Source organism: Eptesicus fuscus, chromosome 22 (genome assembly GCF_027574615.1).
Source record: "Eptesicus fuscus isolate TK198812 chromosome 22, DD_ASM_mEF_20220401, whole genome shotgun sequence".
In the NCBI taxonomy this organism is placed as follows: Eukaryota; Metazoa; Chordata; class Mammalia; order Chiroptera; family Vespertilionidae; genus Eptesicus; species Eptesicus fuscus.
In genome coordinates, this window is record NC_072494.1 from 207,325 (window position 1) to 230,992 (window position 23,668).

Sequence of the window (23,668 nt, forward strand, 5' to 3'; positions counted from 1 at the left end):
AACAGACACTTGTTGGAAATTACAGGATTGTCCAGGTCCTCACTCCAGAGGCTGCAGCAGCGCCCCCAGTGCAATGGATGCACATGACATTATCTTGGGGAAGGACCATCCAGTGATTAGGTAACTGATGGCCAACACTCACAGCGAAGCCAGCACGCCAGCATTGCGGGCTTTCTCTCCACCTCTTGCAAAGTGGGGGGAAAAAAATAAAATAAAATAAAAAATATATATATATAATGATTAAGAAAAAACAAATATGTATATACAAGCAACCTGGGAGGGTAGACACCACACCAATGACAGTGAATGTCTCTGGGGTGGGAAACTGAGTCAGAGATGGAGACTATATCTACAACATTTTATTTCTTTAAAAACAGCTGGAAGTATGATCATAATGAATAACCATTAATTCTGAAGAGTGGAGTATATGTAGACATTTCCTACTAGTCTTTGTAAGTTTGCATATGTTTAAAATATCTCAAAATAGGAAAGAAAAAATAACAGTATAAAGTACAAATCATTTCCATATTAATGTAACTAGTGCTTATGGACTTCGTGAAGTAGGCAGGAATGTTAACCAGTTGACATAGTTCACCTCATTTCATGCTCAAAGCAGCCCCAGGGAGTCAAAGGGTCATTATGGAACATCCCAGAATAAGCCACTAAGGCCAGAGTAACCCAGACCCTCCTTGTTGGAGCTCAAAGTCCAGTGTTAACATGAACGGCCCAGTTACTGAGAGCCCATTATTCAACATCCTCTCTGGTGACACAGACCAGAATCAGTATATTTTTAAAAATGTATTTTATTAATATTTTACAGGAAGGAAGGGAGAGAGATAGAGAGCTAGAAACATCAATCAGCTGCCTCCTGCACACTCCTACTGAGTATGTGCCTACAACCAAGGTACATGTCCTTGACTGGAATCAAACATGGGACCCTTGAGTCTTCAGGCTGATGCTCTATCCACTGAGCCAAACTGGTTAGGGCTCAGTGTTTTATTCTTAAGGTTTTTCCAGTTCAGTAGATTCCATTCCTCTTTTAATTAATGTTTTTGATAAGAACTCTATTCAGTGAGTTCAAAATCTCTCTCCAGCTTTCTCATAGAATGAGTGATATTTAATCACCATCTTTACTCCTTTATCAAGCCTACGTTGAAGTGCATGATATGTCTAACAGCCCACAATTCAGCTCTAGTCTATGGTTTTAAAAATAAAACAACAACAAAAGCCAAAAGCGGATGACTGGGCAGAGGCCTGAGTCCCATTTCTTCCAAAGGGATCATTAACTTACCAAATTTGATGACAACCTGAGACACGCCATGTCCACCGTTCTTTCTCTTTCCTGGGACTTCACTTGGGATGACCAGAGTGGAAAGAAGAAGAAAGCAAAGGTGACATTCAGGAAATCTGCGAGGATGGGAAGGAGATAAAGAGCCGCTGGACCTGAATGGAGAGAGAACGTTGATGAGCAAACAGCAGTTACACCATCTGGGGGCCCTGAACACCCATCTCCCCTTCCACTCTCAGAAGGGAGATGGGCTCTGAGGTTCCCTCAGCACCAGGGAACACAGCCGGTTCCCAGGGTTCAAGCTGGAAAAGAAAGAACTTCTTATGGGCTTCAGTGTTGATATAGGATTGGACACTTCCTTTTCTGCCTCTCCCTGTGGAGTAAAACTTTCTTTTTAAAAAATTCCCTGAACTAATTATCTCTAACAAGGGTTGGGAGAGTGTGAGGTCTCCGAGGAAAGATTACTCTTCCCAAAGCGTGCGTACACACACACACACACACACACACACACACACACACACACACGAAAGAGAGAGAGAGAGAGAGAGAGAGAGAGAGAGAGAGAGAGAGAGAGAGAGAGAGAGAGAGAGAGAGAGAGAGAAGCCCTTCTCACTGGGTCTCATTAAGACCAGGAGTCAGTACTGAGCGTTAAGGCTCAGAAAGTGGCCGCCTCACTCTTTTCCTTCAGAAGAGCCCGGAACCGATGAAAGATGTAAGAGGACCTGCTGTGTGGTCTCCCGTGACCCGTGTCCTCTGCCCCCTGCTTGGGGCCAACAGCGCAGACAAGGGCTGGTCAGAGCCCTTCACCATTTTATTTACTCAGATGAGTTTTCCTCTGCAATTTTAAGTCCCATAATAATAAAGTTTAACTTGGATATTTTCTATTTAAGACAGATGTGTCAAGAGGAGGGTGGATAAAATGGAGAGATTGACTTTTAAAATTAGTACAAAAACAAAAGAGTCCAACATATTAGAATAACCTTATTTCAATTTGCCAAGTTTGGTGTAAAATTATTACGATTATCTTAAGAAAGTTACTATGTATCTGACTGACAAATGACTTTAGCTGTCACTAAAATAAACGAGCAGGTTTTGATTTTTAAGAAAGACAAAAAAAAAATAGGATGCCTGTGCTCCTTCAGATCACTTTACTGTCTGTTACAGTCCTGGGTGAACAAGGTAGAAAGAGGTGCATCTCAAAAGTATGTTTTCTACAGGTTTTCCACTTCAAATTCACCCTTTTGCAAATCAAATTCACCCTTTGCAAAGCAAATTTACCTTTTGCAGATGAAATTCAATTCACTGTTTGCAAAGCAAGTTCATCCTTTGCAAAGCAAAATTTTCCACTAAAATAATTTCAAAAGCTTTGTAACAAAAATAAATTTTATGCAAAGTTGTTGTTAAAATTAAATATTTTATTGCATGTATATAGTAATAAGCATAAAATACTTTTTTAACGTCAGAAATATGTATTTACTTATAATTTCCCTTATAATGGTTTTGCATGTTCAGATTCGAGAATCTTGTCACAAATCCCTTTTAAAGTTACGCACGGATTTTCTTAAATTATTTGCTCGATTTCATTTAATATCAAGGTGTTTAACTTGCTACTACTCTCACCTCCATGTGTTTTCTTTTCTATCAATACGCAACCATTCTTCTTATACTGGTAAATAATTGACTTTGCCATATTGTTTTTAATACTGGTGATTGCAGCTGATTCATTTACCGTTCTACCATCACCATAACAATTTATAAAAACCGTTTTTTTTTTTAATTGTGGCTGGTACGATCGTATGTCGGTGGATTATTACATCGGACAACAGGGCTTTTTGATCTGGATCCCTCAATTTCCAATGCATACCTCAGTGTACGTGTGTTGGCAATGAGCTTCCAGAGCTTGATCCAGTGTTTGATGTATCCATTTTCGGGGTGTGAAAAAAAATATTCAGGATTTATGTAAAAATACCTTAATGAAATCCAACTATGTAAAAAGCCCATTAACAGTATCACAACGTTAGGTTCAGAGAAAAAAGAGAACATGTTGATGTGATTGATGTATGTTTTTTCCTTGTGTATGGTATAATGAAGGGGAATGTAAGACATTGGGGGGGGGGGCAGGTGGTACGCAGCTAGCAATCTGAATCTGTGCCAGTAACCTGCCTTCTAGCGCACACTCTTGCTGGCCGATAATTAACTCCATTGATGCCTGTCCTGCCTTGCAGAACCTGTTTCCCAGAACACTCCCATTTTACAGAGGCCATACACCATGAACCATACACAAACTCCAGAGGGGGTTATCAGTGCTGATGCTAGGCCAGGCCTTTGGGTGTAATCTCATGTCCCCCACCCAAACACGGGGCTTTTTGCAAAGCCCGAGAAAAGTCCGGAAGCCTGCCATATTTGGGAAACAAAGAAACCAAAGGGTATAAAGGGAAAGCTTCCTCCATATCCATCACTCAGGGTTTGGAGACTGGCTCCCCTGAGTCGTGGCACTATCTGCAGTAAAGGCACCGCCTGGCAGGTTATCTGCAGCAATGTAACAAACCACACAGAATTAAGCAGGTCTGTCTTCCCCAGATGCGTACTCTCTAGACTGGATCAGTTATTACATGTGCATATCAGCATTTAACGTCAGCACCGGTATCATACCATTTATAGGAAAGTGTAATCTTTGTAAGTACTTTGGGATTTGAAGTAACGGGGGCTCGCCAATTGAAAGAAAACTGTTTACAATGTGAGATCGAATCACTATATGCCTATGTATCAATTGATCACCTGGCGAATGCTTGCTAGTCAATACGACTGGCCTGAACGCATGCGTTAACTGTGAATACAATCACATAAAAGTGGCTCTATTGTGTTACTTCACTCTATTTTCACCCCAAAGTGAATTTGCTTTGCAAAAGGGTGAATTTGAAGTGGAAAACCTGTGTGTATTATTTGACTACTATTTAAATTTCCAAGTAGGGTTTGCAAATAGTTCTCATTATAGTTTTGCATAATTATCAAGCAACAGTGACCAAGGTAGCTATAGCCAAACCTTTGGGGGAAAGGCATACAGAAGTTAATACTGGGGGAAAACCACACACACACACACACACACACACACACACACACACACAAACCCAGAAGTTAACCCTGGAAAAAGGAATAGTTTGAATGGGAAACCAGAGTCTAAAAGAGAAACGAAGTTAGTTATTCCAAAGAGAAGCACCAGGGCTCACTACTTAGAACCCAATGATCCGAGTCAAGTTACTTAACATCAGTGACTTTTTTAAAAAAATCTGAAAAACAAATGGAGATAATACTTGTGTTTCAAGGTTGTGGTAAGGCCCACGTGAAGAATTATGTTACCAGCAATAAAAAAGAAAGAACTCTTACCATTTGCAACAGCCTGGAGGGACCTGGAGAGTATTATGCTGAGCTAAATAAGCCAGTCAGAGAAAGATAAGTATCACATGATTCCACTCATATGTAGAATCTAATGAACCAAATAAGCTGATGACCAAAAATAGACCCAGAGCCATAGAAGCATGGAACAGACTGTTAAACCTCAGAGGGAAGGCAGGGGATGGTGGATGGGAAGAGACCCACTAGTGAACTTTTGTGCATATATGCATAACCCGGGGATGCAGACAATGGGGTGGTGAGAGCCTGTGGGGGAGGATGGGAATGGCCTGGAAGACGTTAATGAGGAAAAGGAGGACCTAGTAATACTTTCAACAAAAAAGATTTAAAAAATCAAATAAAGGGGAGTGTGTGTGTGGGTGGGGGGGGGGTGGATTATGTTACCAAACCATGAGTACATCCACCCGGCGCTGGCAGAGCCTAACATTGCACACTGAGAATTGCAGTGGAGAAATTAGAGTCGTTTTATGTTCAGAGACTAAGCCAGGAGTGCGGGAAAGTTATTGCTCAACAGCCCAAACGCCATCCAGGGTCCGGGGTACAGGGCGGGTTAAGAAAGTTCAGGGGAGACAGGTAAGTGGAAACCAGGCCCGCAAGGTTTAACTGGAGGACGCTGGAATAAAGGACGTCAGCACCAGGTCTTCCTGGACAGCGGATCCCCGCTCTGAAAGGGCTCCAGGTTCAAGGTCCGGTCATATCCTGGGTCTTGGGTTCCATGGGGGGACGGGGGCGGGAAGGGAGGGGGGGAAGGGGCACGCCTAGAAGTTCTCCCCTCTTAGCAAGCCTCATGACTTGCAGTTTCGTTCTGTTTCGGTATCATGTGACCAGAATGGGGCCATTTTGAGCTGTTCCCGCGGTTACAAACACAAATCCCAGAACTACCGGAGCTGTGAGCCCTCCTTGGCCCCCAACTAAACTCAAATGTAAAAGCGTGTGTGCAGACTTCTCGGGAGAGTGTCCAGAAGTTTCTTCCCGGTCTTGCAGGTATACTGGTAAAGAAACATCACGCCAAAGTCACTACCTATTCTTTCTTAGGAGAAAGGAATCGAAGCTAGGTTCCACTCAATAAGAACGAAAAGCCATCTAAACATGTTTTTTTCAATGAAAATGTATTAATAGTTCGGCAAAATAGCAGGAAAAAAATACATTTCTAGCGCCAGCAGAGCAACTTTGACATGTGCGCATTGGTGGTTCAGTGGTAGAATTCTCGCCTGCCACGCGGGAGGCCCGGGTTCGATTCCCGGCCAATGCATCTGTGCTTTTCTCCCTTTTAATGTCCTTCCAATCATGTTGAAATGCACAGTACAAAAGTCGGGGACTTTCCACACTCGAATTTTGGCCTCCTTGAACATCTGGGCTATAGGACTGGAGTTGTTCATGCTAGGCGAGGGGCAGCCTGGAAACTGGCTGTATTTTAAGGAAACATCGAAGTTTTTGTCTTCAGAATATTTGGACTCGATGTATTCTGGGCTCATTGTTCTGTTCGAAGACAATAAAATCAATAGTCTTTGAAGAAGAAAAAAACATTTTTAACATACAAACTTTTAAAGGGAAGTAGAATCAAGGAATGATTTTAAATTGCCATCTCTGTGCAGGGAGCAGAGTGGCGCAGCGGAAGCGTGCTGGGCCCATAACCCAGAGGTCGATGGATCGAAACCATCCTCTGCTAGTTACTTTTCCAAAATTGTGTCGGAGGCGGTGATGCCTCTAGCTGATGAAATCTTAGATAACTGCAGGGCACTTTTGAGACAAAAAAATAAATAAAAGACACCACACGTGTTTCTACATGACGTAAGACATCTTTCTTAAAAGTTTACATTTTTATTTTGATGTTTTGTTTTCAAACCCATGTATTTAGACTGGATAGACTGGATTATTAACTTAAATTTCCTTTTACATGCAAAATAAATAACACAATGAAAAGGTTCTAATTGAGGAAATGTCATAGTACCCTCTCTGAGAGCAGAGAACATTAACCCATCAGCTGAGGGATGTCCATCTCTGCCTACCACCATATTGTAGACAAGAATGTAAGTTTAGAGTTTGAAAGGACTGTATATATATCCATATCTTAGATAGATATAAATAGAGATAGAGATAGAGATAGAGATAGAGATAGAGATAGAGATAGAGATAGAGATAGAGATAGAGATAGAGATGATAGAGATATAGGTAAATATTTCCCGTTTCAGAGATTCAGTTAAAGGGAGTTGGGAATATTTAACATAATAATTCTCCCAACAATCTCAAATCTTTGCTCCCTAGCACTTAACACGGTGTAGTAGATTGTATATTTTATTTGAATACTAAATGAATATTTAGTATTTTCTTCCCCTAAAGGGATGTAAATTTATAAGAACAGAGATTTTTGTCTGTTTTCATACTGTGGTTACTATATCATCTAGAACACGGGCTGGCACATCTTAGTTGCTGGTGATTTGGTAAATATTACATGTTAGAAGCTGGAATTTCTAACACACCCGACACCAGGATACAGCATTAGTCTTCACCTTTTTCCTTTACCTTAAAAAAAAAAATCACAGAAGAGTACAAAAATGACAACACAGGATCGATCTACTATTTAACATTAGAACATATTAACTATAAATCTTCTTTATAGTTAAAGACAAAAACACACATAAAATTAAAGTATTCTTCACACATAAAATTAAAGTATTCTTCAACTGTTAACTTGTAGCCATCTAGGCTAACAGTGTCACATGTGTTTAAGAACTCTTCTTTTACTTAATAATGGCTCTAAATTGAAAGAGTAGTGATGATGGCAATTCAGATATTTCAAAGAGATGCTGTAAAGTACTTCCTTTGAGTGGAAAGGTGTAAGTTCTTGACTTAATAAGTGAATAGGGGGAAATTGTATGCTGAAGTTGCTAAGATCAACAGTAAGAATAAATCTTCTGTCTGTAAAATTGTGAAGAAGGAAAAAGAAAGTTGTGCTACTTTGCTGTTGCACCTCAAATGGCAAAAGTTACAGCCACTAGGTGTGGTAAGTGCTTAGTTAAGAGGAAAAAGGCATTAATGTGCAGGTGGAAGGCATGAGCAGGAAATGTGTTCTGATTGACCCCAATGTTTTGCACCAGAAAGCATTGAGCCTATGGGAAGGGACCTCCTAAAACAAGTGACCACATTCACATACCTTTCATTTTAGTATATTGTTATAATTGTTCTGTTTCAGTATTACTGTCACTGATCTCTCACTGTGCCTAATTTATAAATTAAACTTCATTATATGTGTGTATAGGGAAAAAACGGCACAATATAAGGTTTGGTACTACCCATGGTTCCAGGCATCTGATGGAGGTCTTGGGACTGTTAGGGGCAGAAATAGAATATTAGAAACTAACTAAGAAATATTACCAGTAACCATACTCTGTTAACCATGATTGTTCTTTTCTGTTTAGAGAAGGCACATTTTCGTTTCCCTGGGAATTGTACACCCTGGGACATGGGAGCTCACATTGGAATGCAGCTATCCTCCTGTCTGGAGAACTGCCTATCATTATGGAAAGATTGACAACCTTGTGGCTGAGACAATCTAGTCCCAGAGGCACCTGCTCTTTACACCCCGTTTATTGCTTGTAATCTGGTCCTGGGGTGCCTTGAGGCGCCTGCCCTCTGTGACCCTCCCCCCACCAGCCCGCATGACTTGTAACCTGGAATGAGTATCCCGTGCCCACGTCCCATGCTTGTAATTCCTATGTTCCCACGTAATCTTTGTCCTTCTGCCCAATATAAAGAGCTGGCTTATGGTTGGGGCGGGGAAGAAAGAGCAGATTTTTGTGGATGGCCTGTTGCTCTCCAGAAATTACTGCCGGAAATATTGGAATACACGCTCATGTAGGATTCAACCCCGTCTCTGCTGAATTGGCTGAAGTAGTGACAGGCAGTCCGGACCCCTTGGTTGTCCGGTTATAACACCCCTGGGATAAGGAGGACTCACTGTACTGCATTTTTCAAGACTGAAACAAAGCTATGTCATATGTCATCATTAGCAATGGCTTCAGGTGACCCATGAGAATATTATTTCTGTGGGAAGGGACTTTAGGATAACTTTTAGTCGAGGAGCAAAGACTGGGGAAGATAAAACAATGTGGTGAATGACAGAGCATTGGGGCAGCCAGGATTCCTCAAACTATCAGTCTCCCATTACAGACTTCATGTTGTAGTTTTGGGTGCTGACTATAGAGATTTCCAAGCTTCAGAATTCCCCCACCCACCCCAGAGGCCTACAAACTCCTTGTGTGGGGCATATCCCTCTCGAAGAGACCTAAGTGCCTACTGATGAGGTTGGGAGGAGGAAAACGGGACTGAGACTGGCTTACCTGCCACCCTCCGCCCCCCTCCCCGCCCCGCCCGACACACACACACCTTTCCACACTGCTCAGCTAGAGCCATTGCATTTCATTAGCTTTGGTGTCTGATGAAGGGCAAGAGTATAATAGCCACTGTAACGAGAAGGCATCTTCACAAGATCAGAGCAGGCAATCCACAGAATTCACTGCAGGTCATTTACTTACAGGACAATGGACCGCAGCAGCTAGCCAGCCCAGCAATATTGCACAAAATATGCTCGCTATCTGTTGCAGGGCCTTTTAAAATCGTGTGATTCAGGTACTAATGATGGACAAGACAAAGGGACAAAGAATGGAGTAGCACTGGGTATATACTCCTAGTGATTTTGTGATGAATGATTGGTTATAATCGATACTAAAACCAGTTTGATATTTACCTCAATTTTCATGCCATTATGGCTATTGCTAAAATATATACTTATGGTATGTGGACGAAAAGGGGCCACATGCTAACCTGACTAACTCCGAGAAGGCCTGCCTGGCAGCCTGGCAAACTCAGAGACTAAAAATAACCACAAAGGATGGTCTGAAATGAAAACCTTTTAATTAAAAGCAGTTATGGTGGGTAGGCATATCCTAGGCCAGTATCTTCATTGACAAAGACCAACTTCCACCTTTACTGAACCTGTTGTCTTTTTGCCTCTAAGATAACATCCCTGTGAAATGTCATGGTAACTTGTAACTTCCCTTTTCCCGGGCCCCTCAGGGCACAACTAGTGCACCAGGTCGGAGACCACCATTCCCTCATTGTTACTGTTATCTGTTAACTAGTGACCCGGTGCACAAAATTCGTGCACATTAAAAGGGGATTAATTAGAGGAAATAATTAAATATTGCTATTTGCCCTTTCTCTATAATAGAAGTGTCAGAGATGAAAGAAAATTAGTAAAATGTATATGAAAACCTTTCTCCTGTCAGAGTCTGGGGCTCACCACAGGACCAAGAGTCAAGTCCCTGACCACCCACATACACCTCAAAATTGAGTGAGACCCACACCCGACAGCCCCCCCCCCCAATGGGCTAGATCCAGACCCGGCCAGTCCCACCCTTGTCAAACCCCAGGTCCCCTGGCCCAGCGCCAGGACCAGGGTGTGGCCTGAGGGCCCCCAGCCCAGACCGGGGCCGAGGTCATGTCTTTAGGTCCTCTGTCAAGCCCTGCCAGGTGGGAGACACAGCCTGAGATCCCCTGTCAAGCCCCACTGGGTGGGGGGCATGGCCTGAGGTCCCCTGTCAAGCCCCGCCAGGCAGGGGGACGCAGCCTCAAGTCCCCTGTCAAGCCCCGTTGGGTGGGGGCGCAGCCTGAGTTGGGTGGGGGCGCAGCACTGGGGGTGCACCTTCAGGTCCCCTGTCAAGTCCAGCCAGGCAGCGGGGTGCAGCCTCAGGTCCCCTGGCCCAGTGCTGGGGTGGGGGGCATGGCCTGAGGTCTCCCGTCAAGCCCTACCTGGTGGGGAGGGCGGCCTGAGTTCCCCTGACCCAGCTTGAGGTCTCCTGTCAAGCCCCGCCAGGCAGGGCGGGGGGAGCGAGGTCTGAGGTCCCTCGGCCTGGTGCCGGGTGGGGGTAGTGGCCTGAAATCCCCTGTCAATCCCCACCTGGTGGGGGGCATGGCCTGAGGCATAGCCCAGCACAAGGATGGGAAGCCCACCTTGAGGTCCCCTGTCAAGCCCCACGGGGGCAGGGGAGGGCATAGCCTCAGGTCCCTGTGATTGCTCTTTTTTTTTTTTTTTTTTTTAAATATATTTTATTGATTTTTACAGAGAAGAAGGGAGAAGGAGAGGGAGATGGATAGAGAGTTAGAAACATCGATGAGAGAGAAACATCGATCAGCTGCCTCCTGCACACTCCCTACTGGGGATGTGCCCGCAACTAAGGTACATGCCCTTGACCGGAATCGAACCTGGGACCTTTCAGTCCGCAGGCCGACGCTCTATCCACTGAGCCAAACCGGTTAGGGCTGTGATTGCTCTTTAAGGCTCCTTATGGGAACTTGGCCTCAGCTGTGGGTGCAGCCATCTTTGTGATAGAGTGATGGTCAATTAGCATATTCCCTCTTTATTAGATTATTAGATAGGATTGGTGCCTGTTAACTATCCTGTACTCATCTGTGTGTGTAAAGGAAATATATGCCTATCATTTTACTGTTTAGCAAATCACCGAGGTTTCCCCACGTTGCTTTCTCCTACCTCCCTGATCTACCACCAACAGATTTGGGTGGGGTAACATAAAAATAGGTGAAAAACCACCATTCTCCGGTGCATTATCTTAATTCATTGAGATTCTGCTTTCCAGCAACGGTTGACAGTTCCGGTCCAATAAACTCACAAACATTTTTTACAGGTTTGATGTTCCTCATGTGAACAGCTGCATTGTAAGGAACACGGAGTCATCGGCTAGCAAGCCTTGCTACGCTGGCCAAGGACAGTGACGTTGGTCCAAGGTCACAGCGTGAAACAAAAATGACATGACATCCGGGACAGAGACAGAGCTGGTGTCCACACCTCCATCTCTCCGGAAGGGATGAGAGGTGGCTGAGGGTGCTATCTCTTTGAAATGGAGGACATGAGAAGGGAGGCACGATTGGGAGGGAGCCTTCGGTCCCCTCTGGGGTCCTGGCTGCCCAGCCTTCGTCCCATTTCCTACCGCAAGGGGCGTTTCTGGGTCCGCTCCTTGTTCTACACGGGGTCTGACATGAGTCTCAGGGTTTCCGATCCTGGACTCTCAGATCTCAGCCCAGCACTGGCCCTGCTCAGAGTCCGGGTGTCCCTCCCTCCCGCTCATCCGAACAAACAGGCAGAACTCGGCCTCCTCCCACAGTTTCTGTTTGGGGAGCCCCCGACCGTCCTGTTTAGCTCAGGGGCCTGGCTGCAGGGCCGGAGGATTCTTGCACTTAAGGCGGGGCCGCCGTTTTATCTCAGATCTACCAGAAAAAGCACCCAGAGGTCTGTCTGGCACATTGGAACCCAGGGCGGGCTTTTCAAATAGTCCCGACGCACAGTTAGAGCACGGCGTTCCTTGCATTGGCTGTGGGAGCAAAAAAGAAATGTTGGCTGTTATGGCATAAGGCCAAAGGCAACGCCTCTTTCAAATGGCCTGACAGCACCCGACTGACCTGGCAGACACGGAACCCTGCTTATCCAAGCACGAATTCCTTCTCTCCAGGTACGTTCCTCTCCAACCAGCCCCCGCCCCCCCCCCCCCTCTTAAGAGAACTCAGACACAGGGAAAATGAGCCAGCTGTTTCTGTGAAAGTGTGGGTGGCTCTGAAAAGAGCCTTTGGGTTCGACAGGAGCCGCGGCGCCTCACTTGGAGCTGGTGTACTTGGTGACGGCCTTGGTGCCCTCGGACACGGCGTGCTTGGCCAGCTCGCCGGGCAGCAGCAGGCGCACGGCCGTCTGGATCTCGCGGGACGTGATGGTCGAGCGCTTGTTGTAATGCGCCAGGCGCGACGCCTCGCCCGCGATGCGCTCGAAGATGTCGTTGACGAAGGAGTTCATGATGCCCATGGCCTTGGACGAGATGCCGGTGTCGGGGTGCACCTGCTTGAGCACCTTGTACACGTACACCGAGTAGCTCTCCTTGCGGCTGCGCTTGCGCTTCTTGCCGTCCTTCTTCTGCGCCTTGGTCACCGCCTTCTTGGAGCCCTTCTTCGGGGCGGGCGCCGACTTGGCGGGCTCGGGCATGGTCGGGAGCTCAGTGGATGTGATCGGTAGGAGAAATAGTAAGGATGGGGCACGTTGTGTCCTATTTATATACAATCTCGCATGCAAATAAGGTGATGAACCAAAGTCCTGTGTCTGTTGGTTATTGGAGAGCAATCTCGAAAACTTAGCTCTGCCCAATCAGAGCGCCAGAATCCCAAATGGCACTTTCACTGGTTAAGACGAAGCTGAAACCTGAACCAATGACACATCTGCTTTTTCGCGCCACAAGCGTTTATAGAAAGTGCCGCCCGAGCACTTTCACTTTTGCAGCCACTTTCACTGAAGTTTATAGTCAGAATGTCCGGCCGCGGGAAGCAGGGCGGCAAGGCGCGCGCCAAGGCCAAGACGCGGTCGTCGCGGGCCGGGCTGCAGTTCCCCGTGGGCCGCGTGCACCGCCTGCTCCGCAAGGGCAACTACGCGGAGCGGGTCAGGGCCGGGGCTCCCGTGTACCTGGCGGCCGTGCTGGAGTACCTGACGGCCGAGATCCTGGAGCTGGCGGGCAACGCGGCCCGCGACAAGAAGACGCGCATCATCCCGCGCCACCTGCAGCTGGCCATCCGCAACGACGAGGAGCTCAACAAGCTGCTGGGCAAGGTGACCATCGCGCAGGGCGGCGTGCTGCCCAACATCCAGGCCGTGCTGCTGCCCAAGAAGACCGAGAGCCACCACAAGGCCAAGGGAAGACCACGTTCGGAAACAAGTGAACAAAGGCTCTTTTCAGAGCCTCTTCTATAGTCACCAGAAAGGCAGCACGACTCAGTTCCGTTTTCAATCACTTCCACCTCTTACCTACTCAGTATACTTTGTTACCCAACATAAGGCCCCGTCCTTGTCTGCTTGTCCACATTTCAGAATTGGCACTGAGCAGCTTTTGCAATGCAGACAATTTGACTTCATATTTGTGTTCTAGACGTGCTAGAATTTCAACGCCACGCTCGAGATGTTCACCCAGGTCCATACTGGAAATTAGCTTAAGTGACTGGTGTCACCAAATCCGAGCATCTCCCGAGGGAACAGGAGCAGGGGTGGTTTCCATAGGCACCCATTGTGTGTCAGTAGGAAGGTGGCAAATCTTGAACCTTAATCAGTTATTGTCTTGAATGTATTAACTAAAAGCACCTAATTTCTAGGACTACTTGACAGTATATGTATTACCACAGGCATGCTAGACGACCACATGTCACAGTGATGGGCAGAAATACAATGTTGGGGACCAGCTATAAGTATAAGAAATCAATCATGCTCTGTTAACCGTGATTGTTTTGTTCTGGTTAAAGAAGGCACATTCTAACCTGGTTGGGAGTTGCAGGTGGAACCTGGGGGCTCACCTGGAAATGCAGCCTGTTCTCATCGGGGAGCTGCCTGTTCTTAGGGAAAGATTAACAACCTCGTTACAGAAACCAGAACTACCAGCCCTTTGAAGACCCCCAGCCTTTTCATACTTGCAGGCCTTCGCAAATCTCCAGCCTGCATTACCTGTAAACAGCCCATTTGCCATACCCTTTTGCTTACTTCCCATGTAATCTCTGTCCTACCCAATATAAGCAGCTGGCTGATGGTGGGGTGCAGAGCAGATGTTTGTGGGTGACCTGCTGCTCTCCCCGCTGCCGGCAGTGTTGGAATAAACGCTCATTTATGACTCAACCCTGTCTCTGCTGAACTGGCTCAGGTATGACAGGCAGCACGGACCCAGTGATTGTCCATCACAGTGGCAATGACTAGTAGATGCTAAGGAGTGGATTCCAAGAGCAGTGATGGTGGAGACCCGCAGTTTTAAAAATATGAACACACTTCTCTGAATAAAGCTGAGGCTGTTTTGAGAAAAGAGAGGTCAAACATTGTGGTGTGTTTCTCGTGTCTATAGCAGCATGGCGAGGTCCTTTTAGTCTCCAGTGGTCGGCAAACTCATTAGTCAACAGAGCCAAATATCAACAGCACAACAATTGAAATTTCTTTTTGAGAGCCATTTTTTAAAAACTTAAACTATATACATAGGTACATTGTTATTAACTTAATTAGGGTACTCCTAAGCTGGCCTTTGCTAAAAACTCAAGGGGCCAAAGAGCCACATGTGGCTCGAGAGCCGCAGTTTGCCGACCACTGGTATAGGCCTTGGAAAAGATTGGAACATTTAGGCCACTTTCCAGTTTGCCATTTCAAGAAATGCAGGCACAAAGACTATTTCTTCTGTCTTTTTGGTAAATTATAATGCATTTATACTTTCAACAGATAATGTACTTTGCCCTTAGGTCCCACCAGTTAAGAATATGTTAGTAAGACACTGCTTGTTCTAAAGAAACTCTATCTAAAGAGGAGTAATACAAAAGGAAATAAAGCACAATGTAGTAAGAAAAGTAGACATAGGATGCAAGGGGAACATAGGGAGGAGTCAGATCTGTAATAGGTCACCTCTGGGCTGAGGGCTAAAGGAACTAGAAATTGAAGGAAAGTACAGGAATTCCAGTACAGAATTAGCATCGCCAGATCCAGGGCTTCTGATGTGTGCACACAAATGATTTGAAATCGGATTTTGGCACTAAATTAGAGGTTAAGAGGTAGGGAAGAGCCAGGAGGGACCTGTAGGCACTTCTTTCCTTTAAATACTTTTATTTACTAATGACTTCCAAATCTTTTTATTTTAATCCCTTCACAATTTTAACCCAGCACCCACCATCAATAAACCACATTTCTCCACCTCTCATGCAACACTTGGCAAACCCAACTTTCTGATTTTGATCATCTGCTGGATGTTATGCAGTATTTCAAGGCTTTAATTTGCATTATTATCTGATTAAAACTGAAGTTTAAAAACTACTCATGTAATTAGTCACTCAGCTGTCTCCATTTAAAAAATAAGACTTTTCCCTTCAAAGTGAACAATAAACTACTACAAAACAACTGTCGTTTAGGCCACTTAGGCAAGTGAAAACAAGAATAACACTAATTCAACTTTGCTTTCCTGCAGCCATTGGGGGCTGAATTCCCATCCTCTCCTTTCCTTCCCAGATTTGTTGAAAGGAACCAGCATGGGCTTCATCCCCAATAGTTGAGAGCCTTTGGAAGAAAAACTTTAGAGCTAGTGAGGGAGTACAGATCGCCTGTCTAGACCCTGAGAGCTATTTTCAGGTTCAATTAGCATATTTGTGAATATCAGAAGTGGGTAAGGGAGGTGCCAATATCTTTGCTCTGAACCTCTAGTTACGGGATGGGCTTAATTCCTTTCCTGTTGAGATTCCTTCACGTTACCTCTTTCCACGTAGATAACAAGGGTGCAACTGGTGACTAACTTTTCGGATACATTGTTGCCTTTGAAACTGCTAGTGTTAACAGTTACTTAAGTTTCCCTAAATAGCTACTATAAAAACTGAACGTGAGGCCTTGCCAATCTTTACACTCAATTAGTTGAGGAAAAGTGATACCCAAAGTTCTGGAGGGAAGGCCATAACCCGTCCCCATTATTTCCGCCAATTGTGCGCTGAGCTTGCGTTATTAACACGTAACTAGCAGTGCAGCAGCCACTGTCAGTGAGGATGGAAGTGGCTCTGAAAAGAGCCTTTGGGTTCCAGGTGGCCGCTCGCCAAGAGCTCACGCCCTCTCCCCGCGGATGCGGCGCGCGAGCTGGATGTCCTTGGGCATGATGGTGACGCGCTTGGCGTGGATGGCGCACAGGTTGGTGTCCTCGAACAGCCCCACCAGGTAGGCCTCGCACGCCTCCTGCAGCGCCATCACGGCCGAGCTCTGGAAGCGCAGGTCGGTCTTGAAGTCCTGCGCGATCTCGCGCACCAGGCGCTGGAACGGCAGCTTGCGGATCAGCAGCTCCGTGGACTTCTGGTAGCGCCGGATCTCGCGCAGCGCCACGGTGCCGGGCCGGTAGCGGTGCGGCTTCTTCACGCCGCCCGTGGCCGGCGCGCTCTTGCGGGCCGCCTTGGTGGCCAGCTGCTTGCGGGGCGCCTTCCCGCCCGTGGACTTGCGCGCCGTCTGCTTGGTCCGAGCCATTCCCAACACAGAGAAGCAGAAAACTGCTGGAAAGTGACAGCGCGGGCGCTCAACAAGGAAATATATAGAAGGCAAGTGCCACTGTGATTGGAGGAGGCACCTGTCCATCAAGGCCTGCAGTGACGTGATTGGAAGCCGCGTCCGCTTTTGATCACCGGAGCCTCCCGGGCGTTTGGGTCAGAAATTAACTTCTTCCTCCCACCCACCCTTTCAACAGAGGCTGTTTTCTACCCTTTCTCGTCGCTATGGTCTGTACGCATTTTCTTCACAATGTTCTCTGTCTTTCCTCCGCAGAATTTAATGTAAATGTTAGAATTATATATCTTGTTGGCGGAATAAAAATTTTAAAATTTGGCGCCAAAAACTGGCTTTCCTTTGATCTTTTTGAAAAAGCGCGCGCTACGTGGGATTGGCCAAGTGATTTTTCAGCCTCATTCAGGTTTAGGAAGGAGGATTTCCCGTCAGCTTCTTCATTTCTCTATTTAAACGTAGAGATTTTAAAATGTTTTGTAGGCTTTTTCTAAATGTCTGTTGAACTCAATTTCACATTTGATATTATAGCTAGATTAACATTTACGTTTCCCTGCCATGTCCATAGGCAGCATTCCACTACGTGGAACCATTTGAGCTGAGACTCGTGTAAAGGGGGTTAAGAAAAAGCATCCTCAAACGAGCAAATGGCACAGAAAGAGGGCGGAGAGAGTGACACTGGGCCCCGCGCAGAGCAGCTCGGCGGCAGGGACCCGGCTCCGGGCCGGCGGCATTGCTTTCCTATTTACAGCCCACTGGGTCCCCCTAGGAGGTGGGCGTTGGCGAAGATGTGTCCCATTAAGATGCAAAAGAACTCGAACAAGAGACAGGAATGGTTTTATCGCCCTGTGGGTTACTAACTCGGTTTGCATTTCAATAGTCACCTTTCAGCCAGCGTGTTCCGGTCGTGGTTTCTGCTGGTTTAAGCCCGAGGGCGTGCAGCTTTCTTCCGTTAGGTACCGGGTGCAGAGTCTCTCTCCCTTAGTAACTACATTGTTGCTAACTTAGTTCACAATAGTTACTTTCCCGTTTCTAGGATGTTTACAGCGACATCTCCTGGTGGGTGTAAGTGATGCTTTTCAAGTAGCTGCTACAACATGGCAATTGCAAGCTCTTCAGTGAAAGTGTGGGTGGCTCTGAAAAGAGCCTTTGGTTTTGAACGCTGCGCTTTGCCCCTTATTTGCCCTTGGCCTTGTGGTGGCTCTCGGTCTTCTTGGGCAGCAGCACGGCCTGGATGTTGGGCAGCACGCCGCCCTGCGCGATGGTCACCTTGCCCAGCAGCTTGTTGAGCTCCTCGTCGTTGCGGATGGCCAGCTGCAGGTGGCGCGGGATGATGCGCGTCTTCTTGTTGTCGCGGGCCGCGTTGCCCGCCAGCTCCAGGATCTCGGCCGTCAGGTACTCCAGCACGGCCGCCAGGTACACGGGCGCGCCCGCCCCGACCCGCTCCGCGTAGTTGCCCTTGCGCAGCAGGCGGTGCACGCGGCCCACGGGGAACTGCAGCCCGGCCCGCGACGACCGCGTCTTGGCCTTGGCGCGCGCCTTGCCGCCCTGCTTCCCGCGTCCCGACATGATGATCAGAAAACCTCCGCTCAGACCTGGGTCCGAGTCGAATCGCCCGGAGCTGCTCTCTTTATAGTCGCGCCGGGGCGCGAAATTGAATCTGCGCCATTGGCGGCAAGTCACAGCCCTTTCACTGAACCAATGGGATCCTGGGGCTGAAATACACTTGTTTTCAGTGGACGACACCCCGGTGACGTTTCCGGGACTCGCCACCGGTCGGACACGCCTTCACTCCCCGCCTCCTTTAAGGAGACTGGACCCAGAGGACACTCGCAGCCTCACACTCTTCCTTCCAGTCGTTCCCCATCTTCGGCGCTTCCTCCCGACCATGCCCGAGCCCGCCAAGTCGGCGCCCGCCCCGAAGAAGGGCTCCAAGAAGGCGGTGACCAAGGCGCAGAAGAAGGACGGCAAGAAGCGCAAGCGCAGCCGCAAGGAGAGCTACTCGGTGTACGTGTACAAGGTGCTCAAGCAGGTGCACCCCGACACCGGCATCTCGTCCAAGGCCATGGGCATCATGAACTCCTTCGTCAACGACATCTTCGAGCGCATCGCGGGCGAGGCGTCGCGCCTGGCGCATTACAACAAGCGCTCGACCATCACGTCCCGCGAGATCCAGACGGCCGTGCGCCTGCTGCTGCCCGGCGAGCTGGCCAAGCACGCCGTGTCCGAGGGCACCAAGGCCGTCACCAAGTACACCAGCTCCAAGTGAGGCGCCGCGGCCTGACTCCTCACCCCAAAGGCTCTTTTCAGAGCCACTCAGTCTTCTAAAGAGAACTGTGACTCACTTTCCACCCCGGGCGGGTAAGTGGTATTCGCCGCCAAGCAGTTGGCGTGTTTTCTTTCCCGATCTTGTTGTCAAGTTCGTTCAGTACAATGCAGCGCGTGCGAGGCATCCCTCCACGTTTTGAGATTGGCTTAAGGAGCAGGTTCTTTTCAGACCAATGTAGTAAAGAAGCAAAACCCTCATCGTTAAGACAATTCACATTTAAGCATGTTAACCTTCTTAAGGGTTCTTTAAGGTCTGAATGTCCCAGTAATGCAATGTGTTTCTTGCTGGTGTGGCACTTCGCACCCACTGAAAATATCAATTGTCTTATTTCCCTTCGGCGGAGTGGACTCTTGTGTGCTGGTTTCTTACGTATTAAGTTAGAAAGGCAAAAGGAAAAGTGGGAACCCCATTCAAGTTATCTCATGCATCAGTCAGGTCAGGTGGGCAGCAGTAACAGGCAATCCAGACATACAGGAAGTTTGGAAGGAACAACAGGCTTCCCTGTGCCATTCTGTTATTGTTATTACTTTAATTCGACTCAGGGTTCATTGGAGAATTCTGAGGGGAACCGCCATTTTACCCACTTTCTCATTTCTCTGAGTGAAATTACTCTTTGTCAAATTGAACCCAGGTTTCTTCTCTGCTTCCGTGTCATGTGCTCTTTCTCTACTAATTGGAAGAAATTTTTAAAGATTGGAAAGTAGATCAGGAAAAAAAAGAAAAAAAGAAAGAGCAGTGGGCCAGGCTTTGGTAACCGGTGCTGAAAGCCCTCGATGGCATCCCTACCCGGGGACTCCCTGTGTCTGTGGCAGCTGCCGCTCAGGGGCACAGAAAAATAAGAAGGAGCAGATGGCCGTTCCTGCCCCCAACCCAGGATGTCAAAACCCACCTCTTCCTTGCAAGCCCTTGGGGACAGCATAACTATTTAAAACTTTGGGTGTCTTCCCAGGATCGTCATAGAATGACTTCCACATTGAATTGTATTTACTGAGGAGTTCTGACGACGCCCTGTGTGCAATTACAGTCCCCCTGGTGATTCAGTTCCACTCCCAGGTGTTTACGTGAGAGTATTCTGCACACTTGGCAGTAAGGTATGTGAGAACCGAGCAATGCTATTTTTAATACCAAAATACTAGAAGCAACCACACATGTTCTTGGCTATTATGATTATTGGGGTGCATTCACACAGTGGTATAGCACATAGCACAGAAAAGGATTGAAATACACAGCACTCTAGAAACACAAACCTCAGAAGTTGATATATGTGTGGTACCTTTTTATAAGCTTGAAAATAAAACCAAATTTCTCTTGAAGCACATGTGTGTGTGATTTTTTAAAAATTTTTTAAGAGGTAGTTTCATAAGTAACTGTTTTTTAAAATTACTTTATTGATTAAGGTATCACATATTTGTCATCAACCGCCCCCCATTTCCTTCCCAAACCCCCCCACACACACACACACGCATGCCCCCATCCCCCTGTTGTCCGTGATCACTGGTTAGGCTCATATGCAAGCACACAAGTCCTTTGGTTGATCTATCTCCCTTGTCCCCACCCTTCCCTCTGAGGTCTGACAGACTGATCAATGCTGTTCTTGTTCTTCAGTCTATGTTGTTCATCTTTTCCCCTAGATGAGTGAGCTCATGTGATACTAGGAATACACTTATAGAAACCGAAAATGAGACAAGCAATAATGGTTATGCTGAGAGGCAAATGAATCAGTCTATAGTGAGTTTCTTTCTGGGCCAACAGTTCTTTTGAGTCCCGATTTCTATGTCCAACAGTTGTTTATGTGTACATAACAGCAATGATATTTCAGTTCTGGATGGTGGACAAATGGTGGTAATGCAGGTCCAACCCTCTCTGGTTTGGAGTAACTGTTTTTAAATATCAGACATTCCAGGCAGGGCAAGGGAATGAATGAAGAAAAGCTCCGAGGTAGAAATAGAAGTTGCATAAAACAAGTTCCAAGCATCATCCATGTAGTCATAAGGAAAACCTGCGAGGACCCCACACCTACAGGCAGATCTCTCGATAGTATGACTCTCTTTGAGAATGCAGAAGAAAAAGACTGACAGAGGCCATTGGAAGGACATGTAGATTCAGAAAATGAAAGATTTTAGCTCAGTCAGCAGCCAGTCTTCCCCAGCTGTTAACTCAGCTTCTCACAGAACCTCTGACAGCCCTCTGCAGGGCCATGCATGTGTTTGCACGCACATGCATGTATTTAGTCTATACCAGTGGTCGGCAAACTCATTAGTCAACAGAGCCAAATATCAACAGTAACCCCCCCCCCATTTCCATCCCAAACCCCCTCTCAAAATTTCTTTTGAGAGCCGAAAACCGACTTCTGTCCCAAGGGCCATGAAGTTTCAATCACACTGTACATGCGCACCCGCACGTGGTATTTTGTGGAAGAGCCACACTCAAGGGGCCAAAGAGCCGCATGTGGCTCACAAGCCGCAGTTTGCCGACCACTGGTCCATACTGTTTGTATTTTTGTAACTATATGTGTGTCTACCCTTCCCTCAATTCTAAGAGAAATCATACTTTAAAAAAGTATCTTTACTCCTTCCCCATCTCAAGATATTTGTGGATAGTAAGTTCCCCATACATTTGGGGTTTTTAAATCAGTACTTTTCAAAGCACAGGTGCTTTGATCTGGCCATTAGTGCACAGATGCAGAAAATAAACAGCCACTCCTGATATTGTCTTGTCTTGTAGAATGAGAGAATCAGCAGAGAATATCGAGGAGAGGAAATGGGACCAGAATGTAGAGGCATTGAGATACCTAAACACTTTTGTCCCGGGCCTGGAGAATGTGAATATGCGAGGGTCGCTGAAGGAGGAATGCAGGAGGCCAAAGTGGTAACAGGATGATAAATGTACTAGGTCATCTGGATACCAGATGGGCTGAGCCCCCAAATGGTGCCAGCACTCAGGGATGGGAGTCAGAGGTTTTAAAGGACTCTATGCGGCTTTCTCTGGGTGGGAAATTTTCTGGGCGGATCTGGATCCTAGGAAGGTCTGGAGGGGAAGGATAATGGTCTTAGCACGTGGAATGTGGTCTAAGCGAAAGGGAATGTTGGTTGTGAAGTTTACTAAAGGTCAGTTCCCAAGGGAGGGAGTATCGATTCAATTATTTGATCAGACCTAACAGTATATATGTGTGCTTTGTGTCAGGGACTGCTTGAATGACCTGGAATGGTCAGCAGAGAAGACGATGTCTAGAAGAATAGGAGGGAGGTGGCTAAAGTCAGCAGAAAGGAGATGGCATTTTGGCCCATCTAGACAAGGTGCACACAGCAAGCCCCTCACACGTCAGCGTTTTTGTCACTTTGTTGTTTTTCATTGGACTTTATAGCTGGTAGCTCCAACAATTCACATGATTTGCTCCAAATAATTTTTGTCAATATTTTTTACCTAAAGAATAATTTATAGAACAGAGAGAAAGCAATTGAAGCATAGAAATGGATGAGAAAAATCTGATTCTAAAGGACAGTGTTTCCTCAGTTTTATCACCTGAGTAGACTGATGCCTGCTAGCTGGGTGTTGTGGATACTTCAAAGAGCCTGTGATTCTCTCTTTAATCTTCACTCGAGGATAGTTTATTGGTGTGGTATTTTTGTTTGTATTTTAAGAGTGAGAGAAAGGGAGGGAGGGAGGGAGGAAGAGAAACAATACTCCAAATGAGCCTGTGATTCTTCAGCAAAATGGAGAAAATAACAAGGCCCCGATTTTGTTAGGACTTCATAAGATGGTGTACATTGTGGACAAAAGGAGCCACATGCTAGCCTGAGTGGCTCAGGGGAGGCCTGTGTGGTGGCCTTTGCAAACTCGAGAGACCTAAAGTCACCAGAAAGGATTGTCTGAAATGAAAACTTTTTAACTAAAAGCAGTTTATGGCAGGTAGTCACGTCCTAGGCCAGTGGTCGGCAAACTCATTAGTCAACAGAGACAAATATCAACAGTACAACGATTGAAATTTCTTTTGAGAGCCAAATTTTTTAAACTTAAACTTCTTTTAACGCCACTTCTTCAAAATAGACTCGCCCAGGCCGTGGTATTTTGTGGAAGAACCACATTCAAGAGGCCAAAGAGCCACATGTGGCTCGAAAGCCGAGGTTTGCTGACCACTGACTTAGGCTAGATTCTTCCCTAACAAGAGTCTATCTTTACCTTAATTAAGCCTGTCTGTTGTCTTTTCCATCTAATGTCCCTTTTTCTGGACCCCTCAGGGCACAACCAATGCCCCAGGGCGCCAGGATGGAGACCACAAATTCCTTAATTGTTATTGTTATGGGGTTGATTGTTGACTGTTAACTATCCCGCACCCACCTGTGTGAAAGAGTCCCAGAGGTTTTCCAGCTTCGCTTTCTCCGCCTTCCTAATCTGTCACCAATGAATTTTATGAACCCATTTATGTCTCCTCCTTTGAATGTAATGTATAAAAATAGGTGAAAAACCATCATTTTCCGGAGCATTGTCTCAATGCGATGAGATTCTGCTTCCTGGCAATTGTGGACAGCTTGGCTCAAAAAACACA

At 46.5% G+C, this 23,668-nt stretch overlaps 4 protein-coding genes and 2 non-coding genes across 6 annotated transcripts; 4 read left to right on the plus strand and 2 right to left on the minus strand.

The window, feature by feature from the left end:
* Nucleotides 1-5,880: 5,880 nt before the first annotated feature.
* TRNAG-GCC (transfer RNA glycine (anticodon GCC)) lies at nucleotides 5,881-5,951 on the plus strand. The gene has a single exon. It is a non-coding gene; the product is annotated as a tRNA-Gly (tRNA).
* A 345-nt stretch (nucleotides 5,952-6,296) lies between these two features.
* Nucleotides 6,297-6,368, plus strand: TRNAM-CAU (transfer RNA methionine (anticodon CAU)). Its single transcript has one exon. It is a non-coding gene; the product is annotated as a tRNA-Met (tRNA).
* A 5,957-nt stretch (nucleotides 6,369-12,325) lies between these two features.
* Nucleotides 12,326-12,766, minus strand: LOC129147878 (histone H2B type 1-C/E/F/G/I). Its single transcript, XM_054711562.1, has one exon. The coding sequence runs from the start codon at nucleotides 12,744-12,746 to the stop codon at nucleotides 12,366-12,368; it is 381 nt and encodes a 126-aa protein (XP_054567537.1). The 5' UTR covers nucleotides 12,747-12,766; the 3' UTR covers nucleotides 12,326-12,365.
* Nucleotides 12,767-13,064: 298 nt separating this feature from the next.
* On the plus strand, nucleotides 13,065-15,817 carry LOC103304022 (histone H2A type 1-H-like). Its single transcript, XM_008160975.3, has 2 exons — nucleotides 13,065-13,455; nucleotides 15,774-15,817. The coding sequence occupies exons 1-2, from the start codon at nucleotides 13,065-13,067 to the stop codon at nucleotides 15,815-15,817; spliced, it is 435 nt and encodes a 144-aa protein (XP_008159197.3).
* Nucleotides 15,818-17,879: 2,062 nt separating this feature from the next.
* LOC129147944 (histone H2A type 1) lies at nucleotides 17,880-18,412 on the minus strand. Its single transcript, XM_054711926.1, has one exon. It carries the CDS (start codon nucleotides 18,360-18,362, stop codon nucleotides 17,970-17,972), a length of 393 nt encoding a protein of 130 aa, XP_054567901.1. The 5' UTR covers nucleotides 18,363-18,412; the 3' UTR covers nucleotides 17,880-17,969.
* A 233-nt stretch (nucleotides 18,413-18,645) lies between these two features.
* LOC103304023 (histone H2B type 1-C/E/F/G/I) lies at nucleotides 18,646-19,109 on the plus strand. The gene has a single exon (XM_028138252.2). It carries the CDS (start codon nucleotides 18,682-18,684, stop codon nucleotides 19,060-19,062), a length of 381 nt encoding a protein of 126 aa, XP_027994053.2. The 5' UTR covers nucleotides 18,646-18,681; the 3' UTR covers nucleotides 19,063-19,109.
* Nucleotides 19,110-23,668: the final 4,559 nt, after the last annotated feature.